The following is a 16,909-nucleotide window of genomic DNA, read 5'->3' on the forward strand; positions in this document are numbered from 1 at the left end:
TCGGCCGTTTCCATGGTAACCCGCAGACGACTAGTTTACGCCAATTGGCGTTAGCTGGTCGTCAAGAGGTTAACCACTTAATCCTATTTGGACGGATATATCCATCCAGATAGGCTACAATGCTGCGGCTGCCTGGGGCACGCGATCACGCGCGCTCCCGCTGCCATCCATTAGCCCGGACATCAATGATTGGTAACGGAGTTCCCATTCATTGATCTAAGTCCCCGTATGAAAGACCAACACCGTCAAAGAGATGGCTCCGTCTTTCACAAAGCCCCTACTGTCTCATCCTCGCATCACTTACGTATTGCGTAGTGTTACTACGCATTTAGAAGTGAGCTGCGAGGACATCTTGTGGCCAAATAGTAAAATTACATCTGTAAATAAAAATGTCCAGATAATGACATTTTTTTACTTTTAAAATTAGCCCCTTACCTCCCACACTCCCCGATAGGTACACATAATTTTTTTGTAAGAAAAATAAATAAATAAAAAGTATACAATAAAAAAATACATAAATAGTTATCTTAGGGACTGAACTTTTTTAATATGTATGTAGTAAAGTATATTACGGTTATTTTTATTTGTTATTTATTTATAATAAAATAATTAACGAAATGTACCACCCAAAGATAGCCTAAATAGTGGTGAAAAAAACAAGATATAGATCACTGCATTGTGATAAGTAGTGATAGAGTTATTGGCGAATGAATGGGAGGTGAAAGTTGCTTGAATGCATAAGGTGAAACGACCCTGAAGGCTGAAATGGTTAAAGAAACTCATGACAATCCCAAGGCTACATCCTGGAGATCTTCATGTTCTTGTGTCCACAGACAGTACACAACATTGTAAAAAAGTTCACAGCCAATTGCAGTGTAGTAAATCTCTCTGGACATGGACAAAAGAGAAATATTAATATGTTGCAATGAAGGATAGTTGGAAGAGTAGAAAAGAGCCTCACACAACATTCAAAGTAATTCAAGCTGATTTACAGGCTCAGGATACAACAGTGTTAGCCCACACCATCTGTTGTCATCTGAACAAAAAAATGAACCACAAAACATCTAATCCTTCCCCGCTTACCCTAATAGCAGCCAAAGAGTTGATGCACAGCTGGTAAGTTCATACCCAACAATGTTGTTTTAGAGGTGAACCTTCTTTGTCGAGGGTTCAGTAAAAATGGGTCCATAAGTTGTTTTTGTTTACCCTTTAGACACTGTGGGTTCAGAAGTATTTCTTGTGACTTTATTTCTCACATGCATTGTAGTACTTCTAACTTCAGCGTACAAATTGTATTCTGTACTGAGCTGCCCTCGTACTCATTTAGTTCAGTCATGGCTTCTTTCAGCTGTTTCATAGACATGTTCATAGCTTCACACATGCTGACTACCTTGGTTTCTGCCATCCCCTTCTTCTTTTGCCCTCAGTTTTTCCAAGCATCAAGGATTTCTCCAAAGAATCTGGCCTTCTCATTATGGCCCATATGCAATTAACTTTTTCTCTTGAGCTTTTTCTCTTGAAGTAATATTTTCATACTTTGTCAATAAAATACAGTTGCAAAGGGGATTACCGGTGCTGTGGGCAGTGTATGAGGCCTTCTCTCTTACCGCAGAAGGACAATCACCTTGGGCGGGGAGGAAGTCTGTGTTTGTCTCTCCCCTCTCTCAAACCCTTATGGTGCCCATACACGGTACAATAAAAATGTTCAATTTTCCCATTTATGCAACCAAAATGATTGAAACAAATGAAAGTTGAAAAGAATCTTTTTCTTTGATCAAGAAAAATGAACGATTATTTGTAATAAAAATCCGATCGAACATGTTGTAAAAATCTTTATATTCGATCTAACGGAATAATCGAACTAAATTAACGAATCGAAAAAAAATGTACCATGTATGGGCAGCATTAGTCCTACGCAGTATCCGATCAACGAACAATGTGTAGCAGACGTCCGAATAGCGGGCAGTGTAGCAGCAGCGGTGGCACAGCAAGTCATCAGCTCAGCGTGTATCTCTGAGTTCCTCCGCTCCATTTCTGTCTACGTCAACGGGGAGGCGGGCTAGCCAAAGCCTGGATGTGGGGAAATACAAAAGCGGAGAACATAGTGCAGACTGCGCCTGCTGCTGAATGCACTCAAGGAGACGAGTCTACTTACAAGCTGAAATCTTGTTTAACCTCCCTGGCGCTAGCTACATGCTTCCCCCCTCCCTGCGGCGTCCCCCCGTACTCACCGATCGCCGCCGGTGCGTATGCCCATCCGAAAATCCCGTTCTGAACGGGATTTCCATGAGGTCTTCCCCGTCGCCATGGCAACAGGCGCTATGACATCATCGACATCAGAGGGAGTCCCGATCCACCCCTCAGCGCTGCCTGGCACTGATTGGCCAGGCAGCGCACGGGTCTCAGGGGGGGCACCCTCTGATGCGGCGGGTAGTGGCGAATCGGCGCGGAGTAAGTAACACGCAGCTAGCAAAGTGCTAGCTGCGTGTATAAAAAATAATTATGCAAATCGGGCCAGCGGGGCCTGAGAAATCCCCGTGTCCAGCACAGGGTTACCGCTAAGGAGGTTAATAAGCATATTCGTTAAAAAAAAGCGGCAAGTCACCAGTAATATTTTATGCTTCTTCCAAGAAAGCATCTCCTTCCTGCTGGCTGGCACTATTCCGGCCCTGATCCCAAGGATGCTAGGTATGGGCTGCACCAACACTGCATCACTCACCTACTCTCAACAGATTAGCAATGGGATCATCAGTGAAGTCCCGCTCCATGCCTTATGTGACCTGGCAGCAAGTAACAGGTCACATGAGGCACTGCTATGGCCATAGATACAGGACAGTGAACAAGGCACCACTGTAGCCATGGATACAGGATTGAGGATGGAGATCCCATTCTTGGAACCCTGAGAGCGGGTGAGTGAAGCGGTGCCGCGCATCTAGGAATGGGGAGACAGTGAGGAATGGGACATTTAAGGAGGGGAGATGCCTCTTGCTGCCCTCTTATTGTTGCTGCTTTGAAGCACATGATTCACATTGCTTCATGGAAGAACCACCCCTGCAAGTGGACCTTCCATACATAAATGAGAATGGCGAAAGACAAAAATGGAAGGGATCTGACAGAAGCAGATGTCAAGAAAAGGTGGCAAGAATATACAAGACAGTGATACAAGAAGGAAGTAGACAGTACTTATACTTAAAATATGTATGCTGAACAAGAACCATCATCATCTTGATAAGTGAAGTCATCTGAGCCTTATAAGCTCTTGCTATGAACAAGGCTCCAGGAAGAGATGGAATTCCTGTGAAACTTTTGAAAAGCTTCCATGTGGATGCTGTTGGAAATTTACCACCAATTATGAAAAACACAAGAGTGGCTGCTGGTTAATTGGGAAAGATCGGTTTACATACCAATCCTTAAAAAGGGTAATTCCAAAGAATGCTCAAATTATTGAGCAATTGCACTTATCTCACATTCTAGCAAGGTAACAAGCCAGACCGCAGCAATATATGGAGCGAGAACTGCCAGAAGTGCAAGCTGGTTTTGGAAGAGGGATAGGCACAAGGGATCTTATTCAACATTCAATGGATAATATAGAAAGCCAGGGAATTCCAAAAGAATGTCTACTTTTGCTTCATTGCCTATTCAAGAGAATGTAGATCATGTAGATCATTATAGACTGTAGCAGATTATCACGGAAATGGGGATACCAGGCCATCTCATTTTCCTTTTGAGGAATCTACATGCAAACCAATTAGCAACAGTTAGAACTGAGTATGGAATAAATTACTGGTTCACAATTGGTAAATGAATTCGACAAGGTTGTATATTGTCTCCTTATTTAACTTGTATGCCAAATATGTAATGTGGAAAGCTGGTTTTGATGAGTCACATGCTGGAAATAAAATAGCGGCCAGGAATATTAACAATCTGAGGTATGTCCGTGATACCACTCCAAGGGCTAAAGCTGAGAAAGAATTAAAGAGTCTAGTCATGAATGTAAAACAAGAAAGTGTCAAAGCTGGTCTATTGCCTAAAACCAATAAAATTAAACTCATTTCACATGCTCCAATGAACCATTTACAAGTAAATGGGGAAAAAATTGTAACAGATTTCATCTCCCTGGGATCAAAGATATCTGTAGATGGTAATTGCAGATGTGAGATTAAGAGATGTTTTTTTCTTGGAAGGAAAGCTATGGCAAATTTGGACAAGATACCAGTGTTCTCCCCAGAATGTTTTTCCAGCCGGGTGGTATGAAAAAGAGTCAGGGTGTGGTGAGATGGGAAAATATAGAGCAGGTGCTTCCATAGGGGCAAACTGGGTAATTGCCCAGGGCCCAATAGCTGGCGGATGCTGTAAAGCCTCATACCTCCCACTAGGAGAGGTAAATGTACAAGCTCTGCAATTCTGTTTACAGCACAGCAAAGGAAAGGCATAAGGAGAAGAGCCGTGGTAACCGGGTGCTCACCAAAATTAGCCTGGTGGTGCACCCAGCTACAAGGGCCTGGAGAGAACACTGAGATACTAAAGGATAGAAAAGTTACTTAATTAACAAAGATCAGGATAGAAGAGCTCGTACGGCCTAGGGGAGGGCTCACATGAGGGGGTTGGTCGTTGCTACCGGCAGGGACAGAGTTAAAGAACTGGGTGGGATTGGAATCCTGGGCCTGAGCTAATGGGAAGGGATAGGGGCGGAGCGGGAAGTTGAATCCCATGAGGAGGGTGGGTTTCCTGTCCCCTCAAGGATTATTCCAGAAGCTTTTGAGCTCCCTCCCTCCCTCCCTAAAACAATGTTGTATTTTTTGTGCACTTTATCCTTTTTTTTGTCATTGCAGCTGGTGGGGGGTTAGGTATCCGGAGGTGCTCAGTAACTCCGAGTCGGAGTTTGCGGCTGGGGGCCGGTTCCTCATTGGCTGCACGCCAGATCTACTCATGTTGTTATAACCCCGGATCCCTCCCCCCTTTTTGTTTACGTAATAAAGTTTACATTTGGTTTTATAATGATTGTTAATTTAAAGTTAAATAAAGTTAAAGGGCTGCTTTGGCCTTTTATTTCCACGTCAACTGCAGTCCTGTGTAAGTTTGTCATTTGATGGGGATGGTTTGGGGAATAGGTAAAGGGGTTAAGCACAGGTGGCTATAGGCCATACTCTCATCAAGTCAAAGCTATAGTCTTCCCAGTAGTAACATATGAAAGTTGGGCTAGCATAGAAAAATAGATGCTATTGGATTGTGGGTGTGGAGAAAGCTACTGAGAGTTCCCTGGACTGCTAGAAGATCTAAGCAGTAAATACTTAAAGAGATAAGGCCAGAATGTTCACTGCAAGGGTTGATACTAGTAATAAAACGAGAAGACCGGATTCTATGGAGAAATCCTTGATGCTTGGAAAAATAGAGGGAAAAAGAAGAAAAAGACAGCAGAGGCTAGGATGGATAGACAGCATATGTGAAGTTATGAACATGCCTATGCAACAGCTGAAAGAAGAAGTTACTGACAGACATCTGGTGTACAAAAGTATATACAGTATGGTCACAAAGAGTCGGAGTTGACCTAACGTATAAGGAAGAGAATGAGTATGTTTATCCCTTTTTTTATCTTCTTGAAAATAACAATGATTGAAACAAAGCATTCCCTTCTTCTTTACCTTTTGTCTTGCAGCTCTGTTGTTCCCCATTCCTGCTATAATATACGGTATAAATTCATCCCTCCTTCTAGTCCAGGGGCCAGGAACATTTTTGGCTGAGAGAGCCATAAAAGCCACATATTTTAAAATGTAATTTTGTAAGAGCCATACAATATGTTTCAAACTGGGACAGTGCGCATGTGCAGCAGAGGGCTATGTTGCCCTGTTGCCATGGTTATGTGTATACAGTTAATCCGCTTGGCAGCAGAAGTGTCAGACAAGTCTTCAACTTCTCTTGGGTTTCATCAAAATCAGCAATATACCCGAGAGCCAGACAGGAGAAATACAGACTAACAGCTTGTATAATTAGCTAGCTGACTTGGGATTGATTCACTTTGTACGACGAGATCCGCACACTTTGGCCTAATAGGCTGCCTGTCAATTGACAGACAGCCTATTGGGCCAATCAAAGTGCGGGGATCTCGTCCTACAAAGTCACTGGACCTGAGGGGTCCAGAGTGGAACAATTGGATCGGCCGTTTGTTTTGGGGTAGCACGAGTAATTTAGTAGTGCACGCTACAGCAGTAGTGTGCCTACTTTTAACATTTTACTTGTGCTGCCACACTAAGCTGCGCTGCTTGAGCAGTGTAGCTTAGTGAATTAACCCTTAACTGATTTATCTGTGAGCCAGATGTAGCTATCAAAAGAGCCGCATCTGGCTCCTGAGCCATAGGTTCCCTACCCCTGTTCTAGTCCCATATTCCACCTGCTAGCTTTTTCTCATTTGGTGCCACTTCCTATATTTTCTGTGTTCACTGGCAATCTGTCTTTGGGTCCTCAGGTGCCACCCACTGTGTTCTGGCCTGATTCTGGATGCCACTCTTTATGACTTATATTTTATTAACTTATTGACCCAATCATGAAGTTGATTTAGGAACTGCTTCATGCATGTTGGAGGAGTAAGGGGTGGGTTCTGTAAATACAGGATAGCATAGTAGGGTCATTCTTTACCTGTTACCATTTATGGATGAGTGGAATGCACTGGAATGATTTCCTGAAAATTCAGAGCTTGATGTGTACTTGCAAAATACAAATAATAACATGTGTTCTCCGCTTCCTGCAGTGGCTGTACAAGGGTCGTACAGAAGCGAAAAGATTCCTTTATGAGATTGTGGCAAACAAAAGTAATGGAATTGATGTGGATAAATGGGACTACTTTGCCAGGTACCTCATGTATTGCAAGAACTATATGACTTACATTTTTGGACTTTAATAATTTTCCTGTGCCGTATGCTGCTCAAAATCTCTCTCACACAAACGCCCATATTTACCCAGCACCAATTCATTAGGTTTAGTGTGGTAAGTAAAAGTGCACCACCTAACTCTGATCTATGAGCTCTTATACACAGGGCATCAGGTAGACATCAAGCTGTGCAACTGAGATTAGTTTTCTAAAATCATTAAAAATTTGCCAAGTACCATCTGACTTTAGGTCAAGGCTTGGACCAGTAACTGTTACGGTGCCCACTAACAATACAATTTTTAGTGAACAATTATATATTTTTTTGTTTTTTGTCACATAAAATTTTTATTATTTTCAAAAAAATAAAAATGAACAGCTCTTTATATGACATATATGAAATATATATATGCTTTGAAATATGCATGACATAAGGTACAACAGAGTCTGCAACCGCAGAAATTAAACATGATATTAACATAGGTGTCGGCGGCCCAGGGCAACATTCACCAACACCCCAAAAAGTCGACAGATATCTAGAAAACGAACACATTAACAATGGCCACCATTCAGTTTTGGTGGTCCAGTAGCACTCGACTAATGGTACCCTATTTCTTGTTGGGTTGGCTGGGAATTGTTTAAACTGGCAACTCAGTCTGAAAAGAAGTAATCCCAGACTCCATAAGTCTCCTAGCTATAAGGCTACAGGAATTACTAGGCAAATGGGACAGAACCATTTAGAGGAAGAAGAAGTAGAGAGAAGAAAAATAAAAGAGGTAGGTTAAGGAAGAAGAAACCGCTCACCGTTCCGCCGCCGCCCCACCCGCCCCCTTAGGAAGTAGGAGCAGTAGGTTTAGACATTAGTGAGGGAAGCTGGGAGCCAATGTGAATAGTAGGTAAAATATGGTCTCCACACCTGTTTAAACTGCCGCAGTGAATAGTCTAGGATAGCTTTAATTTTCTCAAAACAGAGCGCATAACTAAGCTTAGTTTTAAATGAGCTAAAGGGGAGTGAGGGGGTCTTCCAGGAGCCTGCTATCACTCTTTTTGCGGAAAGACAAATATGCATTAGTAGTTTATGCTGAGATGTTGTAAGTTCAGGGGGTTTAATACCTAGGAGGGCAACCTCTGGTAGCTTAGGTACTTTCGCTCGGGTGGTAGTGTATATTACTTGGTAAACTCTAATTCAGAACATGTGTACTCTCGGGCAAGACCACCACACGTGTATAAAGGTGCCCCGCTGGCCGCATTCTCTGAAGCATAATCCTTTATTGGATGGGCAAAATTTCTCAAGTCGGTCCGGGGTCAGGTACCTTCGCAGAAGTACTTTATATTGGGTCTCCACTAAGGAGGAGCTTATAGAGAGGCCCGGAGTATCTCCCCACACGTGCCGTAGATCCTTTATCTCAAATGTATTATTTAGATCTTTTCCCATCTCAAGATATATTGAGGTTTAGGCAAATTAGGGGGCGATATTGCGATTTTATATAGTTGTGAGATGAGGCCTGGGGAGCCCGGGTTCGTAGCGCAAACGTGCTCAAACCATGTTCTAGTAAGAAGCGACTTACAAGATTTAATGTGTTTATTTATAAAATGGGAAATTTGAAGGAAGCAAAAAAGCTCTGCGTCTGGTATTTGCTTGTGTTCTTTAAGAGAGGAGAATGTCTTGAGGGCGACATCATTCACTAAACTATAAATAGTTGTTAGACCTTTTAGCTGCCACCATTTGAAAGTAGAAGAGTTATTCAACCCTCGAAGGAAGCCTGGGTGGCCCAAAAAGGATAGGAGCGGCAGGTGTGGGGAGATTAGTTTATCTTTAATCTTGGCCTGACTCCAGACATGCAAAGAGTGTGTCATTATTGGGTTCTTGATAGTTTTGTACTGAGCGGATGTGAGCCAGAGCAAGTTGTTGAGTGCCACAGGTGAACATAGAGAGCTTTCTATTTCACACCATAATGGGACATGTTTTTCTTCGTGCCATAAGGTCAATTGTGCGATTTGGGCTGACTTGTAATAGGTTAGTAAGTTGGGTACTCCCAGACCACCATCCGGACGCATTCTATATAGGGTCTCGCGAGAGACTCGGGGGCCAGAGCTTTTCCAGATGAAGGCGAGCAAAGTTGCTTGCACTTTTTTGAGGAAATGGGCGGGGACAGGGATTGGTAACACTCTGAATGCATACAAAAACTTTGGTAATATGGTAATTTTAATCGCCGTTACCTGACCCAGCCAAGAAATTGCATATCGTTTCCAACATTCCAGCAGTTGCGTTACTCCTGTCAGTAGCCCAGGAAAGTCCAAAGAGGGTATTATACGAATTAGTTAGGAAGATGCCTAGGTATTTTAGTTTATGTGGTTCCCATTTAAATTCAAAGGAATTTTGCAGATCCTGCACTACTTTCGGGGGCAGAGTGATATTAAGCGCTTTAGATTTAAGTATATTTATTTTTAGCCCAGATATGTCTTCAAAGGTCAAAATAATGTCTGCTAAAGTGGATAAGGATTTGCGCGGCTGTGTTAGGGTTAGGATAACATTATTAGCATACATACATAATTTATGATGCCTGCCTGCCAGCTCAATTCCGTGTATGCTTTCATGCTGGTTTATTAAGAGGGCCAATGGTTCCATGATGAGGGCAAATAGTAACAGGGATAAGGGACAGCCTTGGCGGGTGCCCCTGCTGATAGGAAAAGTAGCAGACTTGCACCCATTATATTTAACAAAGGCTCTGGGGGAGGAGTAGAGAGCCCCAAGCCATTTGAGAAAGCTAGGACCAAAGCCCCATGTGGACAGTAGCTCGAACAAGTACTCCCATGACACCGTGTCAAAGGCTTTTTGAATGTCGAGTGATAGCAGCATCATGGGAGCACGCGTCGTCGTCGCTGCAGATATCAAATGCAGAAGTCTTCTCACGTTATCACTGGCTTGGCGGTATGGCATAAATCCCACCTGGTCCCGCCCAATTAAATCCCCGATACCTTCACCGAGCCTAGTGGCCAATATTTTTGCTAGTATTTTAATATCACTATTCAGTAGTGAAATTGGCCTATAATTTGTCCACAATGTATTATCTGTGTCTGGTTTGGGAATCATGCTAATACTGGCCAGTAGAGACTCTGAGCCGGGCCTCTCCGCATGTAGTAATTTATTATAAGCTTTAGTCAGCGGGCCAGCAAGGATATCCGCATATTTTCTATAATATAGGGCAGGGAAGCCATCCGGGCCAGGGGCTTTATTGATCTTAGACGATTGTATGGCGTGCATGACTTCTTTAGGGGTAATTGCCAAGTCGAGCATTTGTTTAAAAGCCATTTATAGTGGGCAATGGTAATTTATTCAGAGTATTACGGAGTAGAGTTGAATTTGTCAACGTGGATTGTTGGTATAGTTTGGCCAGGCCCTTATGAAAGACATCTACGATTTTCTGCGGGTTACAAGTGTATGCGCCATTACCTATATTTAGGTTGATTGGCTTATAGGCAGGGTCGGGTCTTTTGAGGTGGCGAGCGAACATGGAAGATGGTTTGTTACAGTTAACAGACAATCTGTATTTGCTCCATCTAAGGTGTCTTTCAGCTCTGCTAGTAAGGAAAATATTTAAGGCTTCTTCTGCTTTAAACCTGGCGTGCTTATTTGCTGGGGAGGGGTTATTACTGAAATTTTCCTCTGCTTCAACATAAGAGTGCTCAAGTAAAGCTAAGTCTTGTGCGTATTTATTTTTCCTGGTAGAGGCAATGGCTATAAAGTGGCCGCGAAGAACTGCTTTGTGTGCTTCCCAGATAACATAATCTGGAACTTCAATATTGCTCGGGTTGAGCTCAAAATAATCCTTTATATGTGACTCTACTGTGGCTGCAAAGGCTGGATCGGACAACAGCGACTGATTGAGAGACCAACGGGGTTCATTTGGCTTGTTAAGTAATGAGGAAAGTGAGATAAAAACTGCTTTGTGGTCAGACCAAGAAATAGGTATAAGCTCTGCCTTAGTGAGATTGGATAGGAAGTTAGTATGTACAAAACAGTGGTCGATACGAGACTGCGTATTATGTGGGTGGGAGTAAAAGGTAAATCCTTTTTTATTGGGGTGAAGTTCTCTCCAGCAATCAGCTGACGAGAGTGTTTGTATTAAGTCCCTAAATTGTTTAGCTTGACGGACATCTGGTGCTGCTGACCGTGTGTAGGTAGGGTTATCTCTGTCCAGGTTGGGCCGCAAAACAAGATTAGAGTCGCCACATAGGAGTAAGGTGCCCACCGTATGAGTGCTCAACACTTCTACTAGGTGGCGTAAGAAAGGTATTTGTTCTGTATTAGGGGCATAGTTCGATACAATTGTGACCTCTGCATCCTGTATGGTGCCCACCCAGATGAGATACCTACCGTCTGGATCTCTAATTTCCTTATTACATATAAAGTTTACTGATCTCCTAAAAACAATAAGAACACCTCTTTGTTTCGTTTTGGCACTAGCCATATAAAATTGGGGAAACGTACTGTGAAGGTATTTAGGACAATAATTTATTGGAAAGTGTGTTTCCTGCAAACACACTATGTCCGCGTGCTTAGTTCTGAAGGAGGCAAAGGCTTTAGAGCGTTTGACAGGGGAGTTAAATCCCTGAACATTCAGGGATAGTATATTAATAGACATGGGTCTGTATCAAAAAGCAGAATACATACCCTTTCTCATGATGGATATTGTGATTAGAGGGGGGTAGAGCGGCGAAGGAGTAGGTAGAAGGAGTAGAAAAAAGAAGAGAGAATAGAAGTATAAAAAAGGAAGGATGTTCCGTGAGTCGGAGCTCCTTAGGTAGGTAGGATGATACTGAAAAGCATCCAATTGCTCCCATGGGGTGCCAGCCATTTGACACTCGTCGGGTGCTTGTGGGGTTGCATAAGGGGTTGGGAGAAGCTAATTACAATTCCAAAGTGTAAAACAATCACTACACCAGCTGTTGAAGAGCATATCTCACTAAATATTGGGGCTGTGCATAAACGGTGACCCATGCTTCATAATGGGATATGTACTAAAGGTCTAGCGTGCCCAAAACGTGACCTCAGCCCCCCCAGGGCGACACACAGTCGGAGAATGCCGCAGTGGTGGACCCGGATTATTACATCAGTTCCGGGACGGCATGCTTAACATTGTCACATTCGTGCGCTCCCCCAGGGGGCGGGGGACACCAATTCAATCTTAAGGCATGGTGACCAAGCATTGTGAAATCCATGATCACACAGAACCACCGCTAGACAACTGCACAAGCATATTAGGGATCTATGAGTGCTCTGGCCGCTTTCTCTATCGTTAAGGCGTATTCAGAAGGCCCAGTGTGCGTAGGACGCAACCCCAGCCCCCCTAGGGCGACGCACGGTCGGAGAATGCCGCAGTGGTGGTCCCGGATTACAACATAAACTCTGAGATGGCATGCTTAACATTGTCTCATTCGTGCGAGCCCCCGGGGGGCGGGGGGCACAGACCCAAACCAAGGGCACCTGTGACCCAGAACTATAAAATCAGTAATTGTGCGGGACATTTGTTGCTTGACTTCCCAAACTAGATAGGGGTCTAAAAAAGGGCTAAAGCTGCTTTTGCTATTGTGAAAACATATTCATGGAGCCTAGTGTGTATAGGACGCGACCCCAGCCCCCCAAAGACGACGCACGGTTGGAGAATGCCGCAGTGGTGGACCCGGACTAACATCAGTACCGGGACGGCATGCTTGACATTGTCACAGTCGTGCGCGCCCCCAGGGGGCGGGGGGCACAGACCCAATCCAAAAGCACAAGTGGTCAAACATTATAGAGTCAACAATTACACAGAACATATTATTAAGTAACTGCACATGCGTGGTTAGGAACTAAGAAGGCTATAGCTGCTTTTGCTGCCGTAGAGGCATGTTCAGGCCTAATCATGTTTATATTCATGGGGCCCAGTGCATGAAGGACGCAACCCCAGCCCCCCCAGGGCGACACATGGTCGGAGAATGCCGCAGTGGCGGACCCGAACTAAAATAACTGTTCTGGGACGGCATGCTTAACATTGTCCCAGTCGTGCGCGGCCCCGGGGGGGTGGGGGGCACGGACCCAGCCCAAAAGCACAAACGGTCAAGCAATATAGAGTCAACAATCACACAGAGCATTTGCTACTTGACTGCACTAACATGGCTAAGGACTAAAAAGCCTATAACTGCTTTCACTGCTATAAAGGCATAATCAATGGATCCAGTATGCATATGACACAACCCCAGCCCCCCCAGGGCGGAGCACATTTGGAGAATGCTGCAGTGGCGGACCCGGACTAAAAGATCAGCTCCGGGACGGCATGCACGACATTGTCGCGGTCGCGTTCGCACCCAGGGGGCAGGAGGCACAAGGCCCGAGTTGAAATTAAGCTTACTCAGAATAAAATAACCTGAAATAACATGTAAACATAACAGAGTAATAACACAGAAAGAAGAAGACTATAAGGCGATAAGCAAGCATATCATTCCGCCATGTTTTGCATGATCGCCATGTATCTTCTGTGCAGTTAACTGCTATAACTTGTGAAGGACGTGGAGAGGGTCTCGAGCAGTCCGTGGCCACTCAAGACTGACACACCGGTTGTGAGATGAAAGCATAATGAGCTTATCACGTAATTGTCATGTGCTCAGACTTAGTATGATTGTGCCGTTAGCATTAGAGTGAGTTTCACCATCAGGAAAGGCCATGGAATGCAGAGCAGTATAAATCAGTAGTCAATCATGTCCGGACGGGCTCCAGCGGGAAGCGTATAGTCTCGTACGCATGACAATATAGTGTTGTTCGGGATCCAGAATACTGTCTGTTAAGGGGCTTAGGGCATCGGACATAAGCCAGTTCCTTGCTGACCCTAAGTTATTACCATAACTCAGCGAACAGTAGGTCAGGGTGCCACAAAGAACTCAAAGAAAAGGAGGCCATATACTTAGCTCTAGATTCACTATACTTTTTGAAACATCTGTGAAGTCAGGTCCTTCAGGGCTTGTGAGCAGGATTTAGCCGGTCGCTGCTCCTTGGGCGGGGATAAAGACGCCCGTGCGTCTTGAGATGGTGAAGGGACTGCCTGCTTTGGTGAGTCCTGAGATTGAGAAGGCTGCGGAGGCAGGGGAAAGGCAAGTGTGCGGAAGCACTCTCTGGCCTCATCTATAGTGCGGATTATATACTGCTTCTCCTGCCATTGAAAGACAAGTTGAAAGGGGAACCCCCACTTGTATCGGATGTTTTTATCTTTTAAGGTGATAAGATAAGGCCGCAGCTTTTTGCGTTTGAGGAGGGTAGAGGGGGCCAGATCGGCGTATAGCTGATAACGATGGCCCTGGAACGATAGATCCGGCTTATTGCGTGCTGCCTGTAAGAGCTTCTCTTTAGTAAGGTAGTGATGTGTTTTCAAGATTATATCCCGCAGTGGGCCATTAATAAGAGGGCGTGAGAGGGCTCTGTGAATGCGGTCCATCTCCAATTGCTCAAGAGGTAGATTCGGGAGCAGTTCCTGGAATAGTGCTATAGTAAAGCCTGGCAGGTCCTGGATTGTTTCAGGTATCCCCCGAATCCTGATGTTCTCCCTTCTCGACCTGTTCTCAAAGTCCTCCAGTTTATCGTCGACTTTGTTTTTAAGGGCGCTAAAGTCTGCCCGCAGCGAGGTCACTTCTTCCTCGTGTCCCTCCAGTACGATTGTAACTTTATCCAGTCTCTCCTCGTTGGCGGAGGTTCTGAGGCCTACTAGCCTGATTTCGCATAGGAGCTCACAGCCTAATTGCTTGTTAGCGCTTACAATCTCTTCATGGATTATGTTCCTGAGCTCGTCGATTGTGATTTGCTCGGGGATAGGTGATGTAGCATTGTCTGCTGGCATTCCGTTTTGTGGAAACATATCTTGGCTATTTTCGCTGTGAAGCTCAGCCTCATGTTCAGTGCCGGGCGCCATCTTAGGTGATTCAGCCGAGGTGGCCACGGTTGGAGTTTTGGCTCCGGTTCTGGCTCTTGTGCTTGTAGCCTTCCTCCGGAAGCTGCCCCGGGTGTTCCGCTTGCTGTTAGTGTTTTTGTGCGGAATTTTCAAGCCGGTGGGTTAGTGATTAGGGGCTAAAGATCTCCCTGGACTCGCGCAGGACTGGGATCAGGCGTCCATCTCAGTCTGCTGCGCGCATGCGCCCCCCGTGAACAATTATATTTTTGATCAGATTATTCAGATAGCATTGTATGAAAACAGAGAACATGATGGCCCCAATCACTCCGGAATGATTGCATTATCGATCGTTACCGAAAGATGTGGTTGATCAGCATGATGGATTTTCAGATAGATAAAATGGCAACTGGTTTAGATATGATCACAAGATTTACTCTATAATTTATTGTTGTGGATCATTAGATAACATTCTCTCCTTCAGTATGAATGACCTGAACAAAAAAAAACACAAAAAAAGATTCTTTGCTAAAATAGCACCATTAAGGGGCACCTTAAAATGTACCTGAGACTGGGTAAAGTAAACAATTGTTACTTACCTGGGGCTTCCTCCAGCCCCATGAACTTTGTTGCCTCCCTCACCGTCCCTCAGGAACTGTGAATGTGCATTGTTTAAAAGGAAATAAATTTAACAGCCTCCATATATCTGTACGGTCAGTTGTCCTTTAACCCCCCTGGCGGCAATCCTGACCTGAGCACGGGCTCCGCTTATGTGTGCTAGGAGCGGTAAGCTCATGCTCAGGTCGTGCTGGCAGGAATAGCTGCATGCAAAGCGTTCCTGGTTCCCATGCGCGATCGGCGCTGCACAGCGGGACCTAAGCTTCTCTCCCCACATCCCTACCTCTTCCCAGGCCTCCGGGATCCCCTCAGTCCCCGATATTCTTCCCAGGGACCTAGCGGCCAATCAGTGTGGTGGTTGCAGTGTGACATCGGTGGGGGGCGGGGCTAAATTCAAAGCGGACCTGTACTTTTTTTCAACAATGTGTGTGTGTGTATATATATATATATATATATATATATATATATATATATATATATATATATATATATATATATATATATATACAGTACAGACCAAAAGTTTGGACACACCTTCTCATTCAAAGAGTTTTCTTTATTTTCATGACTATGAACTTTGTAGATTCACACTGAAGGCATCCAAACTATGAATTAACCGGTTCAGCGCCGCAGTGCCGAAAATCTCATGCATCCGAGCAACGTTCACCTCCCATTCATTCGCCTATAACTTTATTGCTACTTATCACAATGAATTGATCTATATCTTGTTTTTTCCGCCACTAATTAGGCTTTCTTTGGGTACTACATTTTGCTAAGAATTATTTTTTTCTAAATCCATTTTAACAGGAAGATTAAGAAAGAAATGAAAAAAATTCATTATTTCTCAGTTTTTGGCCATTATAGTTTGAAATTAATATACGCTACCGTAATTAAAACCCATGTATTTTATTTGCCCATCTGTCCCATTAATTACACTATTTAAACGATGTCCCTATCACAATTTATGGTGCCGATATTTCATTTAGAAATAAAGCTGCATTTTTTCAATTTGCGTCCATCACTATTTATAAGCTTATAATTTTAAATAATATAATAACATACTCTCTTGACATGTATATTTAAAAAGTTTAGACCCTTGGGTAACTATTTATGTTGTTTTTTGTTTTTTTAATTGTATTTTTTTTATTTATTTTTTTACTAAAAAATGTATGTGGGTAATTTTTGGTGTGGGAGGGAAACTGCTTATTTTACATGTAAAATAAGCAAATTCTTTAATTAAAAATGTATGTGGGTGCAGTTTACTATTTGGCCACAAGATGGCCACAGTGAGAAAAGTCCTGGATGCGAACGATCTCGCATCCAGCAACCGAAATTCAGAGGAGTTGTTTCCTGGGGGGCAGAAATACCACGCTCTCTGGATAGAAAGCGTCTGTATTTCTGCGGGGAAGTTAGATCGGTGAATGGGAATTATATTCCCATTCACTGATCGGGGGGCTAGCGGCGAGCGGCGGGTGCGCGCGCGGGCGCGCGCCCGATCGCGCACACCACGCAT

At 44.0% G+C, this 16,909-nt stretch overlaps 1 protein-coding gene across 1 annotated transcript in view; it reads left to right on the forward strand.

The window, feature by feature from the left end:
* Positions 1-6,745: 6,745 nt before the first annotated feature.
* LOC137543736 (deoxynucleoside triphosphate triphosphohydrolase SAMHD1-like) overlaps positions 6,746-16,909 on the forward strand; it is a gene marked incomplete at its 5' end in the record, with an annotated part of 213,254 nt that continues 203,090 nt past the window's right edge. The window contains one exon of the mRNA XM_068264867.1: positions 6,746-6,846. Coding sequence (XP_068120968.1) covers positions 6,746-6,846 — 101 coding nt within the window. The remainder of the gene's footprint in view (positions 6,847-16,909) is intronic.

Source organism: Hyperolius riggenbachi, unplaced genomic scaffold, assembly GCF_040937935.1.
Source record: "Hyperolius riggenbachi isolate aHypRig1 unplaced genomic scaffold, aHypRig1.pri scaffold_194, whole genome shotgun sequence".
In the NCBI taxonomy this organism is placed as follows: domain Eukaryota; kingdom Metazoa; phylum Chordata; class Amphibia; order Anura; family Hyperoliidae; genus Hyperolius; species Hyperolius riggenbachi.